This window comes from Suncus etruscus, chromosome 5 (assembly GCF_024139225.1).
Source record: "Suncus etruscus isolate mSunEtr1 chromosome 5, mSunEtr1.pri.cur, whole genome shotgun sequence".
Lineage (NCBI taxonomy): Eukaryota > Metazoa > Chordata > Mammalia > Eulipotyphla > Soricidae > Suncus > Suncus etruscus.
Window position 1 is genome coordinate 87,024,894 of NC_064852.1, and position 21,458 is coordinate 87,046,351.

At 35.6% G+C, this 21,458-nt stretch overlaps 1 protein-coding gene and 1 pseudogene across 1 annotated transcript in view; both read left to right on the plus strand.

The window, feature by feature from the left end:
- Positions 1 to 21,458, plus strand: part of CCDC141 (coiled-coil domain containing 141) — a 230,691-nt gene that overhangs the window by 69,748 nt on the left and 139,485 nt on the right. Inside the window, exon 5 of the mRNA XM_049773528.1 lies at positions 5,544 to 5,797. Coding sequence (XP_049629485.1) covers positions 5,544 to 5,797 — 254 coding nt within the window. The remainder of the gene's footprint in view (positions 1 to 5,543; positions 5,798 to 21,458) is intronic.
- Positions 16,031 to 17,406, plus strand: LOC126009363 (elongation factor 1-alpha 1-like; annotated as a pseudogene).

Here is a 21,458-nt window from a genome sequence, read left to right on the forward strand (position 1 = left end):
TGAAAGGTGGCTGAAAGAAATTAAGACGCAGGGCAAGCTAAGAATGGCATGTGAGAAAAAAGAAAGCTTATATGAATACATTTTTAATTCATTTATGAGCAACTATATTTAAAGTTTATTTAACTTTAATTTAATATTTTTTAATTTAAATTTTAATATAGATTTATTTCTTGTCATCTTATGCAAGAAAGAAAAGGTTGTAATAAATAGAAATGGAAGGTAGAGAGAGCCCTCAAAAGAGCTTTAGTTATTCAGCCAGCTAGAATTTAGTTTATATATTTATATTTATTAGGTATAATATTATATTATATTTATTAGGTATAATAGTTTGCAATAGTATTAAAGTCATTATTTTATACTTTTGCACTATACCTAATCCCTTCAATGTGTAAAGATTCTCTGCCATGTTCCCAAGTTCCCTTTCCCACAAACCTCCCATACTCCTCAGTTCCTAATTTTATATTGATCATGTCTCATAATGTGTTTGTATTGCATATTATTTAAGTCCTTTATTTATTAATACTTTACATATAAGTGACATAATCTGTATTTATCTTTTACCTTCTTGCCTAACTTCAGTCCAATAGATTTTAGTTCCTGAGGACAGAGATCTTATTCATCTCTGTAGCTTCTGCAGCAGGGAACCAACCCATGGTGGGTTTTCAAGAATTATTACTTGGTTGGATAAATGGCTGATGAAAAGAACTGAAAAGGAGTAGAATGGCTTCTGTAATTTGTTATCACAATTTTAATTCCACTATCAGTTTTACAAGCCCATCTTGTAGTAGGAACAAAGTGTTCAATACAATAGACATACCATTCTCTAAAGGACCTCTAAAATGATGGTTTCATTACTAGAAGATTAAAGGACTCATCTTACCAGAGAGCTAGTATAGCAGGAAGGGCACTTGCCTTGCACATGCAGACCTAAATTTGATCCTTAGCACCTTATATGGTCTCATGAGACCTGCCAGAATGATTACTTTTTTTATTTTATTTTTTTTTTTTTGGCTTTTGGGTCACACTTGGCAGCGCTCAGTGGTAACTCCTGGATCTGTGCTCAGAAATCACTCCTGGCAGGCACAGGAGACAGACCATATGGGATGCAGGGATTCAAACCACCATCTGTCCTGGATTGGCTACTTGCAAGGCAAACACCCTACCACGGTGCTATCTCTCCAACCCACCCTGCCAGAATGATTTCTGAGCACAGAACCAGTAGTAAAACCAGTTACCTTAAACACTGCTGCTGGGTGTGTCCCCACAACAATAACAACAATAATAATGAACTTGAGCTTTTCTGTGTAAATTTTTATTGAGATGCCATAACTATAAACACATCATTTTAACTGAAAAACAACACAAGGATAAAAAAGAGGGTCATACACATGAATATATTCATTGTCAAAGCAGCAATCCATTCGTTTTTATATCAGAAGCAGTCTAGCTAGGTCCAAAGAGATGAACAGAGTCCCTTGAAAATTTTCCTTTGAGACTGGAGAGTGAATTTAGATCTAGTCTCTGAATTGGGTTCTCATCGAGCTACATTATTGCTACTAATTCACTTGTTGGAAGAAGTGCAGGACTGAGACCATCTAATGAAAGCTCATTCCTGGGGAATGTGGTTGTTAAAGTATGTATTTTTTTTATATAAATATTTGGTCAAGAAGTTGGAAGGATGGAAGAAGCCACAAGGTTCTATCTTTGTTGTCGCCTTTAAATTGTCTAGAATTTGGCAAAGCAGACAGAGGGAGCCAGTTTTTCTGCTGCTTGGAGACCTAGGTTGCAATGCCCTGACATTTGACTGATTATGGAACCAATATCCTGCCTCTCAGTGGGAATAGCTTTTGAGAGTCCAAAGGGCATCCTCTTAATCTAAAGAGATCAATTGAAATGCTAGCTGAAAACAGAAAACAGTTTATTTTCACGGTTACAAAAGCTTTTTCTACCCTGATGCTATGTTTATCATGATGGCTTTGTGCCTCTCTATGTGATGCTTGAAGCCCAGGGATTATGGGGTCAGGCTATCTGGCTTCTAATTCATATCCCAACAGTGGCTTCAAAGGTCTGATTTTTGTAAAATGGGTTTGGTAAAATTTATTAACCCACTACTCACTGAGATATGATGAAGATAAGCAAACTTCAAATGTATTTTTAAGGGCAAATTTTGATTTTCTAGTAAGGGTTTCAGATGTACTTTATTCCCTTCTCAGTGCTGTTTTAGCAGAATACCACAGACTTGTGATGTAAACACTCCACAAATTTATAATCCCTTGGGCTATTTCATTGGGTAGAGAATTTCAACTTTATAATTTAAGAAAGTGAAAAACTGACTATGGAAATAACATTATCTTTAAACTTCAAGCAATAAAATATAAGAATGGCTAGTAATTCTAATAAGATTCTAAGACGTTAGTCAATGAGCAGTGCAAGATATGAAATTAAGAATGGCAAAGGTTAATATAACTGTACAGACTGTAATTAGCTTTACAAATGGTTTTATCTTATTCAAAATAAACTCAGACTTCGTTGCAGGTGAGAGACCTATTCTGACCTATTGCCTAGGTCAGAACTAGGATAAAGTTCTACTTTTTGGAATGTCACAAACTAAGTTTGTTTCTTCTGTCATGCCAAAATTCTTGAATATGGCCATCCTAGATTCCTCTCTTTTGAGTGCCTCATGCCTAATTAGTAAAGTCTTTCAAATGAATGTTCTATTTTAGCTTATTTGCCAGGATGATTCAACAATTTGTCATTAAATAAATTTTATTAACCCATGGTAAGTCAAAAACCCAGAGGCATGGGGCCAGAGCAATAGTGTAGTCGCAAGGCATTTGCCTTGTATGCAGCCCATCCAGGACGGACCTTGGTTTGATCCCGGCATCCCCTATGGTCCCCGAGCCAGGAGCAATTTCTGAGCACATAGCCAGGAATAACCCCTGAGCATCACCAGATGTGGCCCCCAAACAAACAAACAAACAAAACACCCAGAGGCAAATATCAAGGAAAGACAAGGCACTTTCCCTTAGAAGGCCCTTACGAAGTCATTAATAGGGACTATAGACAGTCAGTAATCTTTGTGCTTCTAGTGTGTCCCTCTGTTATAACACTCAGCACACCATGCAGTAATTCTGATTTGTTACCTTGACCTGATCATAGTATTCTGGAGGGTAGAGACTCATGCATCTTTGAATCTAGAACTTAGAAAAGTGTCCAGGAACTGGAGCATAGCACAGCAGGTAGGGCATTTGCCTTGCACACGTCCAACCAGGTTTCATCTTGGCATCTCATATGATCCCCTGAGCCTGCCAGGCGTAATTTCTGAGTGCAGTTAGAAATAAGCCTTTATGAATGCAAAGCTTGAACACCCCCACCCCCACCGAAAAAATAGTGTTCAACCCACTGTTTTCTGAATATTCCACCAATGTAAGACTTGGGGGAATAATGCACTTATAATAGAAAACAAGACACTATACAGATATTAAAAAAATCTTTCTGTTTTTCAATTATTATCTTAAAATATGCTTAATATGTAAGAATCTTCCTCACAAGAACAGAAATATCATTACTTCCTTTTATTTTTGGATGTGATACCTATATTAATTTTATTTATTATTATTTTTAGTTTGGAGGCTATCCTAGTGTTTCTCAGTTCTTATTCTGCACAAACTGAAGATATATTTTTCAGAGAGATGTTTTATTGACTCTTCAGTAGTTTTTATTTTAAAAATATAAATTATAAAACAATAAAAATTTCAAAGCTTCCATATAATATTTATCTTTCTATATCTATATTTATATTTATATAGTTATGTATATAGATATCTATATTTTTAATTAGAAACCCTATCAATACTGCACCCACATATCCTGATATCTGTAGTTGGTTAGAATTAGGTGAAAACTAACCATGTTAGAGTGAGCCAGCACTTTCCTTTGTCCTTTACTCTTAGTCACAAGGCTTACATATTTATTGGGTTTTTGTTGATACAAAAATTTTAGCTTTAATATGTCAGCTAGTCATGTCACTTTAGGAATTAGAATAGTTCAAAGTAGTCCTTCATTGGTTGTCATTCAAAGAGTGGACTAAATTGCGTATTGAGTGGGCACAGTACGCATTTGACCCAGGTTCAATCCCTGATGTCCCATATGGTTCCCCAAGCCTCACTAAAAATAATTATTTTTTGTTTGTTTATTTTGTTTAGTTTTTTGTTTTGTTTTGTTTAGTTTTTGGGCCACACTTGGTGAGGATCAGGGGTTACTCCTGGCTCTGTGCTCTAAAATCACTCCTGGCTTGGGGACCACATGGGATGCAGGAAATCAAACTGAGGTCCGTCCTAGGTCAGCCGTGTGCAAGGCAAACACCTTACCACAGCGCCACCACGCTGGCCCCTTAGGAATAATTCTTTTTTTTTTTTTTTGTGGTTTTTTGGGTCACACCCGGCAGTGCTCAGGGGTTATTTCTGGCTCCAGGCTCAGAAATTGCTCCTGGCAGGCACAGGGGACCATATGGGGCGCTGGGATTCGAACCGATGACCTCCTGCATGAAAGGCAAATGCCTTACCTCCATGCTAACTCTCCAGCCCCTAGGAATAATTCTTAAATGCAGAGACAAGAATAACCTCTCAAATTGTGAGGCAGAACAAGATGCTTCTAGTGATATTGGTTCTGTTTGAAGGAAAGAGAAAAGAAAGAAAAAAGGGGAGGGGCAAAAGTTAAGCAAGCAAAAAATGGGAGGAGTTCTTTTAGAGGCTATAAATATCAATTTGAGAAAAGAAAGGGAAAAAGGAAGAAAAACATAACAACAATACAAAAAAAAATCAAACAAACCCCCCCCCCAAAGCACCACAACAGAGGGGGAAATACTGGAGAGTACCAAGACCAAACAGTCATATGAATATTGAGTGGAAATAAAAAATGATCAGATTTAAACACCAAATCCAAAGCCAACAACAAAAGAATCGATACTCAATTTACAACAAGCTGTTAGACACAGAGGGGACCACTTATACTAGCAGACTGGGGGGCAAAGAAAGGGGATATGGAATGCATGCTGGGAACAGGGGTGGCAGGAGGACAACATTGGTGGTGGGAATGCCCTGATTCAATGTCACTAGGTACCTAGAGTATTACTGTGAAAGATTTGTAATCCACTTTGGTCAAAATAAAAATTATTAAAAAACAAAAACAAAAACAACAACCTTTGAGCATCACCTGATGTGTTCCTGCCCACCCCCCCAGAAAAAAAAGCAAAAACAAACAAAACAAAAAATAAAGAGTGGTGTGCGCCAGCGGCCTAATCCCATGGTCTTTATGTCAGTGCTGCACTTCAGTACAATTTTCATCTAGTAGTTATTTGTATAGTAATTGTGAGATCAAGGTATTTGAGTAGTAGTACTATTGTTGTTTTTTGTGTGATCACTACTTTTTTGCAGAAAAATGTATGGATGCAAAGTTTCCATGAAATTAAAATATAGTCTAAATATTACTATATGAAAGCTAGCTATAATCACTGTTCTTTTTCTATTCTACTTTTTTCCCAGAACTTTTAGAACGATCTCTAGCTCTTTTAAACAAAAGTCGACAACTCACTGACTTCATAGACAAATTCAAGTGTGACGGACCTAACATAAACCCAGAGTTAGTTCATGGAGCTAGTAACAGTTGCCTGAAGATCGAAAGCCTTCTTGAACTTCTGCAAGACAGGAGACGGAAACTAGACAAGTACTTAAAGCAACAACGTCAGGAATTGGGCCAGGTTCTGCAGATATGTGAGTGGGATCAACATGAGAATCAGGTAATCCACACATGTAGAATGCTGTTGCCACCTCAACTAATAAAACTTTCCTTATTATGCAGAAAGCTATTTCCTGGTATAGTTTCTCAGTTTTCATGTCAAATTCTTTTGTTGGTTGTCCAAACAACTATATTGGCTTTTCATGTCTCTGACATAAAATCAAAGATTTTTATGTCTTGTTATTATATTTATTTTATAAATGAAATAATGTTTATAAAAAGTTTTGAAAATGGCTTTGTTCTATTGGCAAATTATCTTTTGTACCTCCTTACAGGTTATTTCTTTTAGAAATTTTTTTTTGAATTTGCGAAATACCAATCTTCATTTTCTTGATAGTTGAGGAGGCATGAAGGTGCTGAATTGTACTAGATTGCTGCTAATAAAAGCAAAAACAGTTTGATACTAAAATAGAGGCAATATTCTTTAAAAAAAGCGATCTGTGTCAGTGGGGGGGTATTATTGGTCTGTGGTTATGGTTATAATACTTTGGGGTATCAAGTTGATAGTTTTCAGGATTGTTAGAGTGAATTACCAGAACTGCAAATTCACACTAATTAGTCATCATTATGTTTGACATGCATTTTTTCTCTTCCAAGCATTTGCAGATATTTGTGAATAGAACTCTATCTGAAAACCCAGACTCAAATAAGTGGGGTACTTATTAAAATATTTCTAATAATTGCAATCCTATGATTGCAATCTGATTAAATTTAGTCAGAAAAAGTGTAGGGAAAGATATTTTCAAACATCATAATTATTGCCAAACTAAGATTACCAAAGTTTTGTGATTTGGTGAGTTCTTTAGCTTATTGGGTTTTATTTTCCTAGGAGGCTGTATACTGCAGGGTTATTATATAAATTGTTGGGGTTTTGTTTGGTTTTGGGCTGTACTCAATCTTTGGTTCTGTGTTCAGAGATCATAGCTGGCAGGGCACAGGAGGCCATACATGGTACCAGAAACCAGGCCAGTGGTGCGCAAGGCAAGTGTCCTACCCACTATATTATCTCTGTAGGCCATAAAAAGGTATTTTAGAACAATTTTAAATTCATAAATTTAAATCAAGCAGAAAGTATAGGACACCCTGTTTCTACAGTATGTAAAATCTGTATAGTTTTCAATAACTAGTGCTAGTGCTGTATTTGATCCTTTCAATGAACTTGCACTAATATGCCATTATCACTTCAAATCCATATTTTAGATTGAAATACAATCTTTTTTTTTTTTTTTGGTTTTTGGGCCACACCCTGTGACGCTCAGGGGTTACTCCTGGCTATGCGCTCAGAAATTGCTCCTGGCTTCTTGGGGGACCATATGGGACACCGGGGGATCGAACCGCGATCCGTCCTAGGCTAGCACAGGCAAGGCAGGCACCTTACCTCCAGCGCCACCGCCCGGCCCCCTGAAATACAATCTTGATGAGACACACTGTATGAATTTGAATAAACAAATATGACATGTATAGAGAACTATTTTTCTGCCTTAAGTTGCCTTTGTACTTTATATTCATATCATCTTTCCCCCAACTTTCTGACATGACAAATCTTTAAAATGAACCGCAGTTTTGTTTTACCCTGTAGAGAATCTCATACAGTTGAAGTAATATACTATAAAGTCTTTGTAAACTGGCTTCTTATACTTAGTATCTTGCATGTGAGATTCCTTTATCTTCATGACTCGACATCTCAATTCTTTTAGTGCTGAATTTTCAGGATATACTACAATTTGGTATATTTCATGAACTCACTGAGGACAGTTTGGTATCTTCTAATTATTGACAATTATAAATTAAGCTGTCATAATCATCCATGTTTTATGTAAACAATTTTTAATAAGTTTGAATGAATAGCATGGAGTACAATTGCTGTATCATATTCAGTAAATAAAGTACTTATATAAAACTGCCAAAGTTTTTTCCAAAATGTTAACAACATTTTGTATTCTTACCAGCAATGAAAGAATATTATTCCTTTTTCAGGTAGTTGGAATTACCTAGAATTTGGCCATTTTTATATGCAGTGTATCATTTTTGCTTTATTAAGAGATTTTTTTTTAATTTGGAATAATTGACTTAGTTTATTTTCAGAATTAAATGAAATAACAGTGTAAAGACTCTTATTTTAACAGTTTTATAAGGAATAGTTTTTACTATTCTTTTTTCTTTGTTTAATAACGCCTTTCTTTCAATGTATGAATTCTTTCTCATCTGACCATCTTTTCACTTGGATTTAGCAATACTGTTCTTATACATGTTAAGGTCTTTCAGCACTATGTAATGAGTGGAAGCTTCAATATGTGTTGGAAAGCTTTAAGAAAGCACCCGAAAGAAAGTGGTAGACTGCAGTAGACTATACATAAATATTGAACCAAAATTAATTTAGTAACAAGTACAGAAATCATAATTATTGTTATTTCTAAAAGGAAAATTTGCATTAGGTGACTCCGTGGGTTAAGTCAGAAAAATTACTTCCATCACCAACTTTCATCCCTATCCCTCACATATACAAGGGAAATGTCTGCTTTGTCATTGAGATTCAGCTCCAGACTATTTTTTTAAGCCAAGTTGCTCAGTTAATAACATAGTTATTTCTGTAAGTATAAATCAGTTGTAGTGGAGGTAGGGCTACACTAGCAGGTGGTCAGGGTCTAGTCCTCACTGCGTTCAGCAATAATCACTGGCAGTGCTTTGGGGTCTTAATAGGGATAGAAACAGGGTCCCTAAAGCAGCAGCATGCAACTTCAAATGCCTCCTTACCTTCAGTACTATTTGAAATTAGGCAGTGAGTCTCAAAGCATCTCATTTTAATTTTCTGTTGCTAACATTAGTGACAGTAGCTATTATAATTAATAAATGTGGCAGTTTTTTTTTTTTTTTTTTTTAGTTTTTGGGCCACACCCGGCGGTGCTCAGGGGTTACTCCTGGCTGTCTGCTCAGAAATAGCTCCTGGCAGGCACGGGGGACCATATGGGACACCGGGATTTGAACCAACCACCTTTGGTCCTGGATCGGCTGCTTGCAAGGCAAACGCCGCATCTCGCCGCTGTGCTATCTCTCCGGGCCCAAATGTGGCAGTTTTATGAGTACAGAACCTAGGCCAGATGCTGAGCTAGGATCAAATCTTGCTCCACCACTTACAAGATGGATAACTGAATAAATTATTTGACCTCCTTGATGCTCCTTTTATGTAAAATGAAGACATAATAGTAACCTACTTAAAAGCGTAATTAAGGTCCCCAAGTCAGTTTTATATGTCAGATATTTGGAACAGGACCTGGCACATGGTAACTGCTTAATTAACATTAGTAATTTTTTGTTATGTCTCCAGCACATATATTCGCCCATTGTGACCCACACTTCCTGGATGTTCATGTAAGCAACCACTTTTGCACTGAAGGCTAATTTTATTATTTGTCTTGCATTTAAAGTTTAATTAGATTAAAGTCAAAGTCACTTTTATCACCTTAAAGTCATAAATTACTTGAGTGTTAAAAAGGTAATAGTTTTAAACAAAAAGCAGATTTTTTTCTGCTTGTGATTTAATAATATCTGTTTGTTAAAAATATGGGTGAAATCACTATCCTTACAGTTAATTTGTGTTAGTATTTGGCATATTGTTATCTTTTAGATCTAAAGCTTGAGATCTAAGCTTGAGATAGGCACAAATATATACACATTTATTAAAGAAACAAAAAGCGAACAAATCTAATGAAGTTAACACTTACATTCTATATGTTGCCTGATACTAATTAAATTGGGCAAATTATTAGGACGTTTGTGTGCCAAAAGTTTGATAGATAACTGAGTAGCCTAAGCAAACACCCTGTTTTAATTCCCAGAGCACACGGGCTGCTTTTCCTAATCCCCTTACCTTTTCTTCCCTGAACACAGAAGCACACACCCACACACTCTACTCTCCCCTAATATTAATATTCATTTTCCTCCTACAATAAACTTATTTATTCTGCCGAAGTGGCTTGTGGATGCTTCTTTGTGAGTGCTCTACTGGCCCAGGATTCAATCTCACCAGTATCTTCTACATCTTGGCATCTGACTTCACCAGCATCCTTTACAAATTGTGATGTGTTTTATGCTTGAATAATATACTATTAATATCAGTATATGAAGTACAATTTAAGCAATTGTTTACTTATAATAAAAACTTTCAAGTTTCAATATAATATTTATTTGTTATCACTGTTCAGAAAATATGTGAACAAAGATATATATATATATATATATTTATATTTAATTCAGAGAGGTGAAAACTTATTACCTAAGTGTTACACATTTTCTGAATGTTCTATTTTGAAGATTTGTTGATATAGTGAAGAAGAATAGCAGCAGGAAAAGAAACTGAGTATGACTCTTCTAGTAATATAACTCATATGGTTATCATGTTCCTAAATGACTTGCTCGATAATTCTAGAACACTGCATGCTGCACACTGAGTTGATACAGAGGCATATCTCTAGTGGTGGTCAAATTTTTGGGCTTAAATTTGTACTTCTTTTAAAAGAATAAAGATATAGGAATTGTCAAAGCCTTACATTAATAAAATTCAAGCTTTGTCAATCATTTTAAGTGCTTAAAAGAAAGAAGAAAAGAAAAATTAAGTGGAGAATTAGAGCAAAATTATCAATGAATATTAATGTGGATGTCTGAATAACTAATATTCTATCTAAGGGCCATTTAAAATATGCACTTAGTACTTGTCTGTAAGTGCATAAGGTCTAATGGTTTTGAACTATAATAGTTCAGTTAATTTTCCTTTGCAATATAAATTAAATGACCCCAAGTTATGGTGACTTAATATTTACATCAATTGCAGGGAAAAGAGGCAAATTAAAACTACTTACTTTTATATCTTAAATTGAGATGTAATAGTCTGATAAATATAATCAGAGAATGTTTTCCATCATATTTTCCAAGTGTGAAAATGTACATTTGTTTTATATTTAAATACGAGTAGCTGACCTTTAGAATTCTAGCATATCTTATTTTGCAGATAATCTGCTTCATTAATGAAAATCAAAAGGAGCTTGGAGTATTTTGTGCATAATTAATTATGTTGGCAAGAAGATTTATGAATGCAATTTTTCTCAATTGCTCCAATCAGACCTAAGTGAGAAAAACAAATAAATTAAAGTTAAGTTATTCATTGTCTCTTTGTATAAAAGAGCATCAAGGACATCTAGGAGCATTAAATAAGACAAGAGGGCAGTTTATTTTTTTCTCACAGATCACCTATACTTAGAAGATACATATCTATGCAGGGAAGAATAGTGATAATAGAATTCACAATGGAAGGTGTATCAATTTGAATGACATATATATCATAATTAGATTACCATATGCAATCCCATTAATTGCCAATAGAACACTAAAATAGTATCAGAGATGATACATAAATGCATTCTCAGTGCAACAGTCTTGTGTCTGGTGGGCTCCAAAGCTGTATGTGTGTTCACATGCACGTGTACCTCTCATTTCTATGATACTATCAAAAACGAAAATTTAGAACTTGAATCATCATTCAGTCTAAATATGATTTAACATGGAAATCCCTTTCTTAGTGACTAAACATATGGTAAAGCTTTAAAAAATGACCTTTTTGGGTAACTTTCTAATGCTGATTGGTGTGAAGTCAAAATAAGGATTGTATGGTCCTAGAAGTATTGGTATTCAATGGTACAACTTAGTTACAAACATACATGTCTTTCTAACCACCTGTATATTAAAATTTATCATAAAATTTTAAGTACATAGGCCTTCTCTAAAATTCATTCTAAGTTGTTACCAGTAAGTGAAAAGAACATTACAGCATTTGTAGAATAATGTAACTTTGAAATCTGTAGAAACCCATCCTATCTACCATGCATGTTTAGCTCCATTGCTTTCAATAAACATGATTCAAAGGGAATAACAGAGCGACTGTGGAGACACAGTTTTAGGTCTTTCATTTACCAACTATGGGACTTTGGGCAAGTTACTTTCCCTCCCTGCTTCTATTTTCTTTTCTATAAAATAGAATCACAATATTATCTATCTAAATATTTGGCATGTGGTTAATTTGGTCAGTAAATATTCAGATATTCATCATATCATAAATTGATAACCACTTTCTGAGATTTATTGGATAGAAAATCAGCAGTATATAAGATACAATGTATTGATTCTTACAACAATACTCTCAGTAATTAGACAGTTTTAGTTTTCTAAAATGTTATGATATGGAATATAAGTAAATGCATTTCTTGTCTTGGCATGTAGCTTAGTTTATTTACAAGGTCAACTTTATAAAATCAACTTTAAAATAGCTTTTCCTCTCCTTTTCTCTACTTATCTCTAGTTATTTATTAAGCTCAGTTATATTTATTATGGTTGATTGCATTTTATTTTATTTATGTAGAATATGTCATGTTTATATATGTCTGTAATATGTCATGTCTATATACTGTTCAATTGGGCTGGTGGTATAATAGCATTTTATTATACACAATTATTTAATACTCTACACCAGCTGATAGAGATTGGGAGACACATATGTGACTACATCACATTCTGAGAATGCTGTTGACAAAGCTGTTTGAGTATGTTCCCAAGAACGGGTTCAAGATATTTTCTGATCTTCCTTCTTTCCAATATATGACAAAAAGCTGCTATGTAGCTATCTATTGAACCCAGGAGTCACCAGTTTATTTACTTCTCGCTCTCCTTTTCTTTCTTGCTCCTGGGGTTGGAAATAATCCACCTTTCTTTTCTCCTCAACACTACTACCATCTTAAACTATCCTGCTAAATTTGAAGCTACAATGAGTAAGACTCATTCTTTTCTCTACTCTCTTTCTTAGATGCCCAAAGAAAAAGCAGAGGACCCAGTCGCCTTTAACTTTTTTAAAAAACAGAAATATTTATAATCATACAAAGTACATGGCAAACTTTGAAAGGATTAAAATATCATTTAGAATTTAGCAGCCATTTATTTCTTTTGTCAACATGATAGTTCTGGTTCTATATTCTAATAATCAGGAATTTAGACTAAAATTTCTACAGGAAACCTGTTATGCTGTTAAGAAATAGGTGGTTTTTATGAAAATCTGCCTTTCTCTTCATTTTTATCTGCTTCTCTCTTTTTCTTTTTCTTTCTCTGGTTCTCTGTCCCTCTCTCTCTCTCTCTTTCTCCCACACATACATGCACACACTTACCTACACACTTTTTTATTTTTTATTTTTTTTAATTTTTATTGTGGCCAAAGTGAATTACAAATCTTACACAGTGATATTTAAAGTACACAGTGACAATAAATGAGGGCCTTTCCACCACCAGTGTTGTCCTCCCTTCATCCCTGTTCCCAAGCATGTATCCCTTATCTCCCTCCTTTATCCCCCAGAATGCTAGTATAACTAAAAGCATATATATTAACACTAATGTAAACATTTTTGTTTGCAGTTCCAGATATTTTTACTAGGCGTTTCTTAAAGGTTTAGAGTCAAAGGATCACTGTAAAAACAATGTTAGAGTTACCTACACACTTTTACAAGTAAAACAGTCTCATGATCACTTTAGGATAGAAATCTAAGAGTATTGGGTTAAGTATGTCTAGATATCTTTGGCAGGAAAGTATATTACTGAGACACTGAAATGAGTTCTCTTTCTTGGGAAAAAAGACTTTATTCTACTAATAGCTCACACTAATCCCAATGATTTAGAGGTAGTTCAGTTCAGATCTAGAGACGTCTGCTATTGTTTTCATCCATTGAACTAAATATCATTCCAACATTAAATAGTTGGGAGTAAACAACTCAGGAGGAAAAAAGGTGAAGTCCTCATGTACACATGTCAGTGATATAGTCTTTGTGCCTCTTCTGCTAATAGATTTTTAACTAACAGAGCAAACAAATTTTTGAAGTCTGATTATTGCCTAGTTAAAAATACAGGCAATATTTTCTGTATTTCACTATACAAAATAAAAAAACTAATATTCTGACTATGTTAATAACTTATGAGAGCTAAAATTATTTTTATGAAGGAACATGTCTTCAAAATAGAATCAGACATTAAAAATATCACCTGTGACCATCAATTATAAAAAAACTATGTATTGCATTTTTGATACTTGGAAGAGTGCTAGAAAGGCAAGTTAAAGAAATAAATAATGTCTTTTTCCTATTAACCAGTTTTTTATATAAATCTTTTTATTTATTTTTATTTTTTTCTTTATTTAAACATCTTGATTACATAAATGATTGTGATTAGGTTTCAGTCATGTAAAGAACACCCCCTTCACCAGTGCAACATTCCCACCACCAATGTCCCAAATCTCCCTCCATCCCACCCCACCCCCACCTGTACTCCAGACAGCCTTTCCAGTTCCCTCATTCATTCACATAATTATGGTAGTTCTCTGTGTAGTTATTTCTATAACTGCACTCACCACTCTTTGTGGTGAGCTTCATGAAGTGAGCTGGAAGTTCCAGCCCTCCTCTCATTATCTTTGAGGATTGTTGCAAAAATGACTTTTATTTTTCTTAAAACCCATAGATGAGTGAGACTATTCTGCGTATTCTCTCTCTCTCCCTCTGACTTACTTCACTCAGCATGATAGATTCCATGTACATCCATGTATAGGAAAATTTCATGACTTCATCTCTCCTGACGGCTGCATAATATTCCATTGTGTATATGTACCACAGTTTCTTTAGCCATTCATCTGTTGAAGGGCATCTTGGTTGTTTCCAGAGCCTGGCTATTGTGAATAGTGCTGCAATAAATATAGGTGTGAGGAAGGGTTTTTTTGTATTGTATTCTTGTGCTCTTAGGGTATATCCCTAGGAGAGGAATAGCTGGGTCAATTTCCAGATTCTGGAGGAATCTCCATATCGCTTTCCACAGAGGTTGGACTAGATAGCATTCCCACCAGCAGTGGATAAGAGTTCCTTTCTCTCCACATCCCCGCCAGCACTGATTGTTCTCATGTGAAGTGGTATCTCATCGTTGTTTTGATTTGCATTTCCCTGATGATTAGTGAGAGGAGCATTTTTTCACCCAACACCCATCAGATAAGGGGCTAATATTCAAAATATACAGGGCACTGACAGAACTTTACAAGAAAAAAGCATCTAATCCCATCAAAAAATGGGGAGAAGAAATGAACAGACACTTTGATAAAAAAGAAATACAAATGGCCAAAAGGCACATGAAAAATCTTTTTTAATAATAGCTGGTTGCTCTTTAAGAAAATTTCTAACCCTGGAAAGGAAAATGGAAGTAATTTGAAGAGATTTTCGTCTTTCCTGAAGCATAACTGTGAAGGTTATTTAAATGGCTATTGCTAGCTTTTTTCTTCTGTTAGTTTTAAACAATGATATTTAAAAAATTATCATCTCCAAGAATAGAAAAAAATTATAGAAAAGACTATGTATTTATAAAAACATGTTAGTATGAGACATTGCCTTGGGCAGCAACACTTCTTTTCCCCACCTATTTATCCTTGACCATATTTTTACCATTGCTTGTTTCCCCATGATTTTGTCAGTCTTGGCATGTAGTTTAGGAATTCTCAGTTTGTATTTGCTGCTGCTCCTCCCCATTGCCTTCTGCACTGACATCCTGTTAGGCCAGCACAGCCATTTTCTTCTCTAAAGCATTATTTTCATTGAGTCCCATGATTGTTCACAGGATCTATTTACATGTTAGAATTAGCTTATATACCAATCATGTTGCATTTTGCTTTTTACCTTAGAATGTTTGGCCTGGTGAAACAATTCTCTTCTTCGCTTGGCTCTGCAGATGGGCCTGATGAGAACTTACTAGAAAGAAAAATGTGAGTTCTTGGGGCCCGGAGAGATAGTACAGTGGCGTTTACCTTGTAAGCAGCCTATCCAAGGACCAAAGGTGGTTGGTTCGAATCCCGGTGTCCCATATGGTACCCCCATGCCTGCCAGGAGCTATTTCTGAGCAGACAGCCAGGAGTAACCCCTGAGCACCGCTGGGTGTGGCCCAAAAACCAAAAAAAAAAAAAAGTGAGTTCTTATTATGACTGTTTCTACTTGTGTTTTATTTTTTTTTCCCACCTTGGTTGTCTGGCCTTAGGCTAGTTGCTTTACCTCATTGGATCTATGTCCTCAAGTGTTGAGAAATAAAACACCTTCTTCATAGGAAGGGTATAAAGATTGGACTTTTTCACAGCGGGTTTGCTGCCAGAACACAGGTGTTGTGAAAACCACACAGCTAAATGCAAGCCAAAACAGGAAAGGAAAAGACTCGCATCAGCATCATAGTCATCGGGTACGTTGACTCCAAGTCCACCACCACTGGCCATCTGATCTACAAATGTGGCGGCATCGACAAGAGAACCATGGAGAAATTTGAGAAGGAGGCCGCCGAGATGGGAAAGGGTTTCTTCAAGTATGTCTGGGTCTTAGATAAGCTAAAAGCTGAGCATGAACGTGGTATTACCATTGATATCTCCTGGTGGAAGTTTGAGATCAGCAAGTATTGCGTGGCCATCATTGATGCCCCAGGACATAGAGACTTTAGCAAAAATATGATTACGGGCATCTTTCAGGCTGTCTTGCTGTCCTGAAAGTTGTAGCTGGCGTGGGTGAATTTGAGTCTGGTATTCTCAAGAATGGGCAGACCCACGAGCATGCCCTTTTGGCTTACACACTAGCATGAAACAGCTTATTGTTGGTGTTAGCAAAATGGATTCCACTGAGCCAGCCTACAGTCAGAAGAGATATGAGGAAATTTTTAGGGAGTTAGCATCTACATTAAGAAAATTGGCTACAACCCAGATACCATTGCAATTGTGCCAATTTCTGGTTGGAACGGTGACAATATCTGGAGCCAAGTGCTAAAATGCCATGGTTCAAGGGATGGAAAGTCACCCGTAAAGATGGCAGTGCCAGTGAAACTACACTGCTTGAAGCTCTGGATTGCATCCTGTCACCCATTCGTCCAAACGCAAACCCCTGTGCCCATCCCTCCAGGATGTGTACAAGATTAGAGGTATTGGTACTGTCCCCGTGGGCCGAGTTGAGACTGGTTTTCTCACCACCTGGCATGGTGGTCACATTTGCTCCAGTCAGTATTACAACTGAAGTTAAGTCTGTTGAAATGCACCATGAAGCTCTTAGTGAAGCTCTTCCTGGGAACAACGTGGGTTTCAATGTCAAAAATGTATCTGTAAGAGATGTTCGTTTTGGCAATGTGGCTGGTGATAGCAAAAATGACCCTCTAATAGAAACAGCAGGCTTCACTGCTCAGGTGATTATCCTGAACCATCCAAGTCAAATCAGTGCTGGCTATGCACCTGTGCTGGATTGTTACAAGCCCACATTGCTTGCAAGTTTGCTGAACTGAAGGAGAAGATTGATCGTCATTCTGGAAAAAAGCTGGAAGTTGGCCCTACATTCCTGAAGTCTGATGATACTGCCATGGTTGATATGGTGCCTGGCAAGCTTCTCTGACTACCCTCCCCTGGGTCGTTTTGCTGTTCGTGACATAAGACAGACTGTTGCTGTGGGTGTCATCAAAGTAGTGGACAAGAAGGCAGCTGGAGCTGACAAGGTTAAGAAGTCAACCCAGAAGGCTCAGAAGGCTAAATGAAGATTATCCCCAGTCTTAATCGGTGGTGGAAGAACTGTCTCAGAACTGTTTGACTCAATTGGCCATTTAAGTTCAATAGTAAAGACTGGTTAATAACAATGCACTGTAAAACCTTCAGAAGGAAAGAAAACTGTTTTGTGGGCCACTTGTTTTTGTGTGTGTGCGTGGAAGTTTAAATTACTAGTTTTTTAAATCATAACTTTTTAATGGAAACATCTTGACCAAAAATTTGTCACAAAATTTGAGACTCATTAAAACAAACTTTAATGAAAAAGAAAAAAAAAGATGAGGGAATTTGTAGGAATTTGTAGGAATTCGAACTTGTGTAGTAACCTAACTCCTCTCTAAGAAGGTTTGGTTCATTTCTATTATTATTATTATTATTATTATTATTATTATTATTATTATTATTATTATTATTACTATTGTTTTTTGGGCCACCCTCGGTGGCACTCAGTGTTTTACTCCAGCTCTCTGCTCAGAAATCACTCCTGGCACGCACGGAGGACCATATGGGATGCTAGGATTCGAACCACCATTGGTCCTGGCTTGGCCACTTGCAAAGCAAATGCCCTATAACTGTGCTATCTCTCTGGCCCCTCTTATTATTATTTTCGTAACATATCTTCTAGAAATAAGTTGAAGTGGGCATGGATTTTCATTAACTAAAGCAAGTGCCTTCACTGTTTTGGTTTCCAACTTTACTGTAGTTTCTGTTACATTCATACGTTAGTACTTCTTCATGTGTCTTTAGTTTCTTACGTTTATATAAAATACTAAGTCGTATAATCACTAAGATGAGGTAAATAAGCCTCTTTAGTATCTCTGGCTTTCTTCAAATTATCATATAGCCCACCTTTTCTTAGCAAATAAAATTCTGATACCCCATCTTATCTTTCCCTTGTTTTTACTATTTTTAACAGCCTTAATTAAGACTTAGACTTCTGAACTACATTTAATAAAGATGTTCTGAATGCCCTTGAATCGCAGAACCACACAATAAAAATTTGTTACTTACATATAAATTTTATTTCTTCTTGTTTGCTTTTGGACCACACTTGATGGTGCTCAGGACTTACTCCTGGCTCTGCACTCAGGGATCACTCCTGGTAGCATCCCACTGGACTATCTCTCTGGCCCCAAGAGTCATAAACATGACTTTAAATTTTCAAGCAGACATCATAAAAGTAAAAAGCAATGATGTGTGTTGTTTAATCCAATAATTCTGAAATATTTCAACATAAAATCAATATTTACATTCTTAGCAAGACTTTTTTGTTATTATTATACTATCTATGAGATCTAGCATAAAGTATGAATAAAAATAAAATACTTAGAGCATATTTCTATTTCAACTTCACATGTTCAAAGTATTCAATAGATACATATGGTTAGTGCTGCTATATAAAACAACATTGGAGGGGCAGAGCAATGGAACAGTGACCAATATGCTTGTGTTGCTTGCTGTTGACATGAATTCAATTCCTGGCATCTAGGACTCCTGACCACCAGGATTCATTCCTGAGTGCAGAACCAGGAGTAACCCTGCACATCATCAGGTGTAAACATGCCTTACTATAAATGCAAGATCACAGTCTTTGAGTTTCTCTGAGCCCCTATAAATTCCAAAGAAACTTAGTTTTGAATGTCCCAGATCCCTCCTTTTATGAATCTTGCTAATTTCTCCCTCCATTTTTCTGAAACTGTCCCTTTACCCTATTAGTATAAGATCTTTCCTACTCCTTTTCTACCTCAGTTCTATATTTTTGAGACACTAGAAAAACATTTCAAACTGAAGATATCATCAAGAAAACAACTGTATGGTCAAGTTAAAATATAGGAGATGAGAACAGAATAGAAAAATGTTCTAATTTTCCTCCTTAATCCACTCTCACCCAAAATTGATTACCAGTGCATATTCTGAATACTTTTTGTTTTTCCTTTCTTACTACATCTCTTCCCATCTTCTTCCCACCCCCTGATCCCCCAACAATCATTGGCGAATGTTTGTTTGCAAGGAACCATGTTCTTCAGAATTCCTTAATGTGCCATTTATTGTGCTTATCACTCAGGCTTTTAGACAGCAGCTGATTTAATCTAAATGCCCATAAAATGTTCTTGGAATATCTATGCAGCTGTCTGAAGGAGCTACTTGAGAGAAGCAATGATTGATTTACTGAGTGTCAGCCTGTGATAGTTGAAATGCTCATAGTTATTTAGGGTGCCTTGCTTTTAGTCAGAAGTACTCTGAAAATCTATTCTGCATCTGACAGCACACATGGTAAATTTGATCTAATAAGACTGCTCATATGTGTGAATGCCTCAGGATGAAATGTTAACACCTTAATGATGAGCTACTTAATTATGAGTTCAATGCCAACTTGTTTTTGTGTTCTTTTGGGTGCATGATATTAAAAATATTTGTATATGTGAAATCATCATATGTTATTAGTGAGATATGTAATCAGTTTATATAGAAAATATAGATTTTTTACAGGGAAAAGAACTAGCCCGTAGGAATAATGGCTGTTGGGAGTTGAAATACTCTTTGCCAAATCTGTGGGATGAGATCAGTGATGACTTTTAACAAACAGAGCTATTCCCTCCTTGTCTTTTACCACTCTGGACATGTGGTAGATGACAAGTCTTTGACTCACAAAGTTGAATAGGATTATTGGAAGTTTCAGACTTTCACCTGTTTTTAGAGATTAGTCAACACCTGTTTGTAATCCATTTTTTGTTTACTCATCCTCTCCTAAAGCATTCTTGAGATTTTTTAGTTCTACTCATTTTAGCTACTAATAAATTTACACCTATTATATTTAAGGTGAATAATTTAAATAATACACCCATATTATTTAATATAAATAATCTTAAAATTTTAGTTATAGTCTTGGTATATTTTACTTTGGTATAAACCTTCAATAGTTATTCTAGTTTTGATTTTTCTATGCATCTTTTATTTTTTATTTTTTAATTTTGTTTTTTTGTTTTTGTTTTTGGGTCATACCCGGCAGCACTCAAGGGTTACTCCTGGCTCTACGCTCAGAAATTGCTCCTGGCAGGCTCGGGGGACTATATGGGATGCCGGAATTCAAACCGCTGTCCTTCAGCATGCAAGGCAAATGCCTTACCTCCATGCCATCTCTCCGGCCCCTCTATGCGTCTTTTGTGAACAATGTTTGTAGAGAAATGAAATAGATTACTAATTCATAACTCTTGATTTTGTGGATTCTAATATGCATGTTATATATCAGTTATTTCTCTTGGAGTACCGGAAAAATTACTTTCAAATAATTATATACATATCAGCATGCTACTTTAGATAGAAAAACTAGCTAATGTATGATTATGCACAGGTTACCAACCATTCTCAAGAAATGAGATATGGGTCACATGAAAACTGCTACAGGGTCATTATATTCTTTTCTTTGCATTAACTGTTGTCCAAAATTTTAACCTACAAATTCCTAATAAACAAAGAGTGTGGCCCAAAAGCTAAAAGAAAAAAGAGAAAGAAATGAGGCTTTTAAGGCAGCTAGTAGAGTGTTTAGAAGGGCTCTGAGGAATCAGCAGCTGTGAGGATAATACAGATAGAATTTGAGAGTAAAAACAAATTTTGTTTTTTAATTGGAATAAGTAATCTATATCCCAGGATTCCAGGTCATCAATCTCTTTTCAACTTATGTATTGTTAAAAAATGTAAAACTATTTTCAAGTTCTTTACTATTTGTTGTTTTAACCTTCAAGGCTGAAATCTGAATCCCATTTGAATGAGTATGGTTCATGTTTTTAGTCATTTATAATGTCAGTAGAATTTTTATAACTGCATTTATTTTCTGAATATAAATTTTAACCAATGGTGGAAAACCAAATTATTTGCATTGTCTTTTTTATAATAGAAAATATAATTCTACATATGCTGTTAAATATCTTCATGTGGGTCTACGTAAATTTATTCAAATTCATATTGTTATATAGGTAAGATGATTTATATTTGAAAAGAATGAATGACTCACATTCTGAGCAGGAGTCTATTTTTTTTTGGTTAG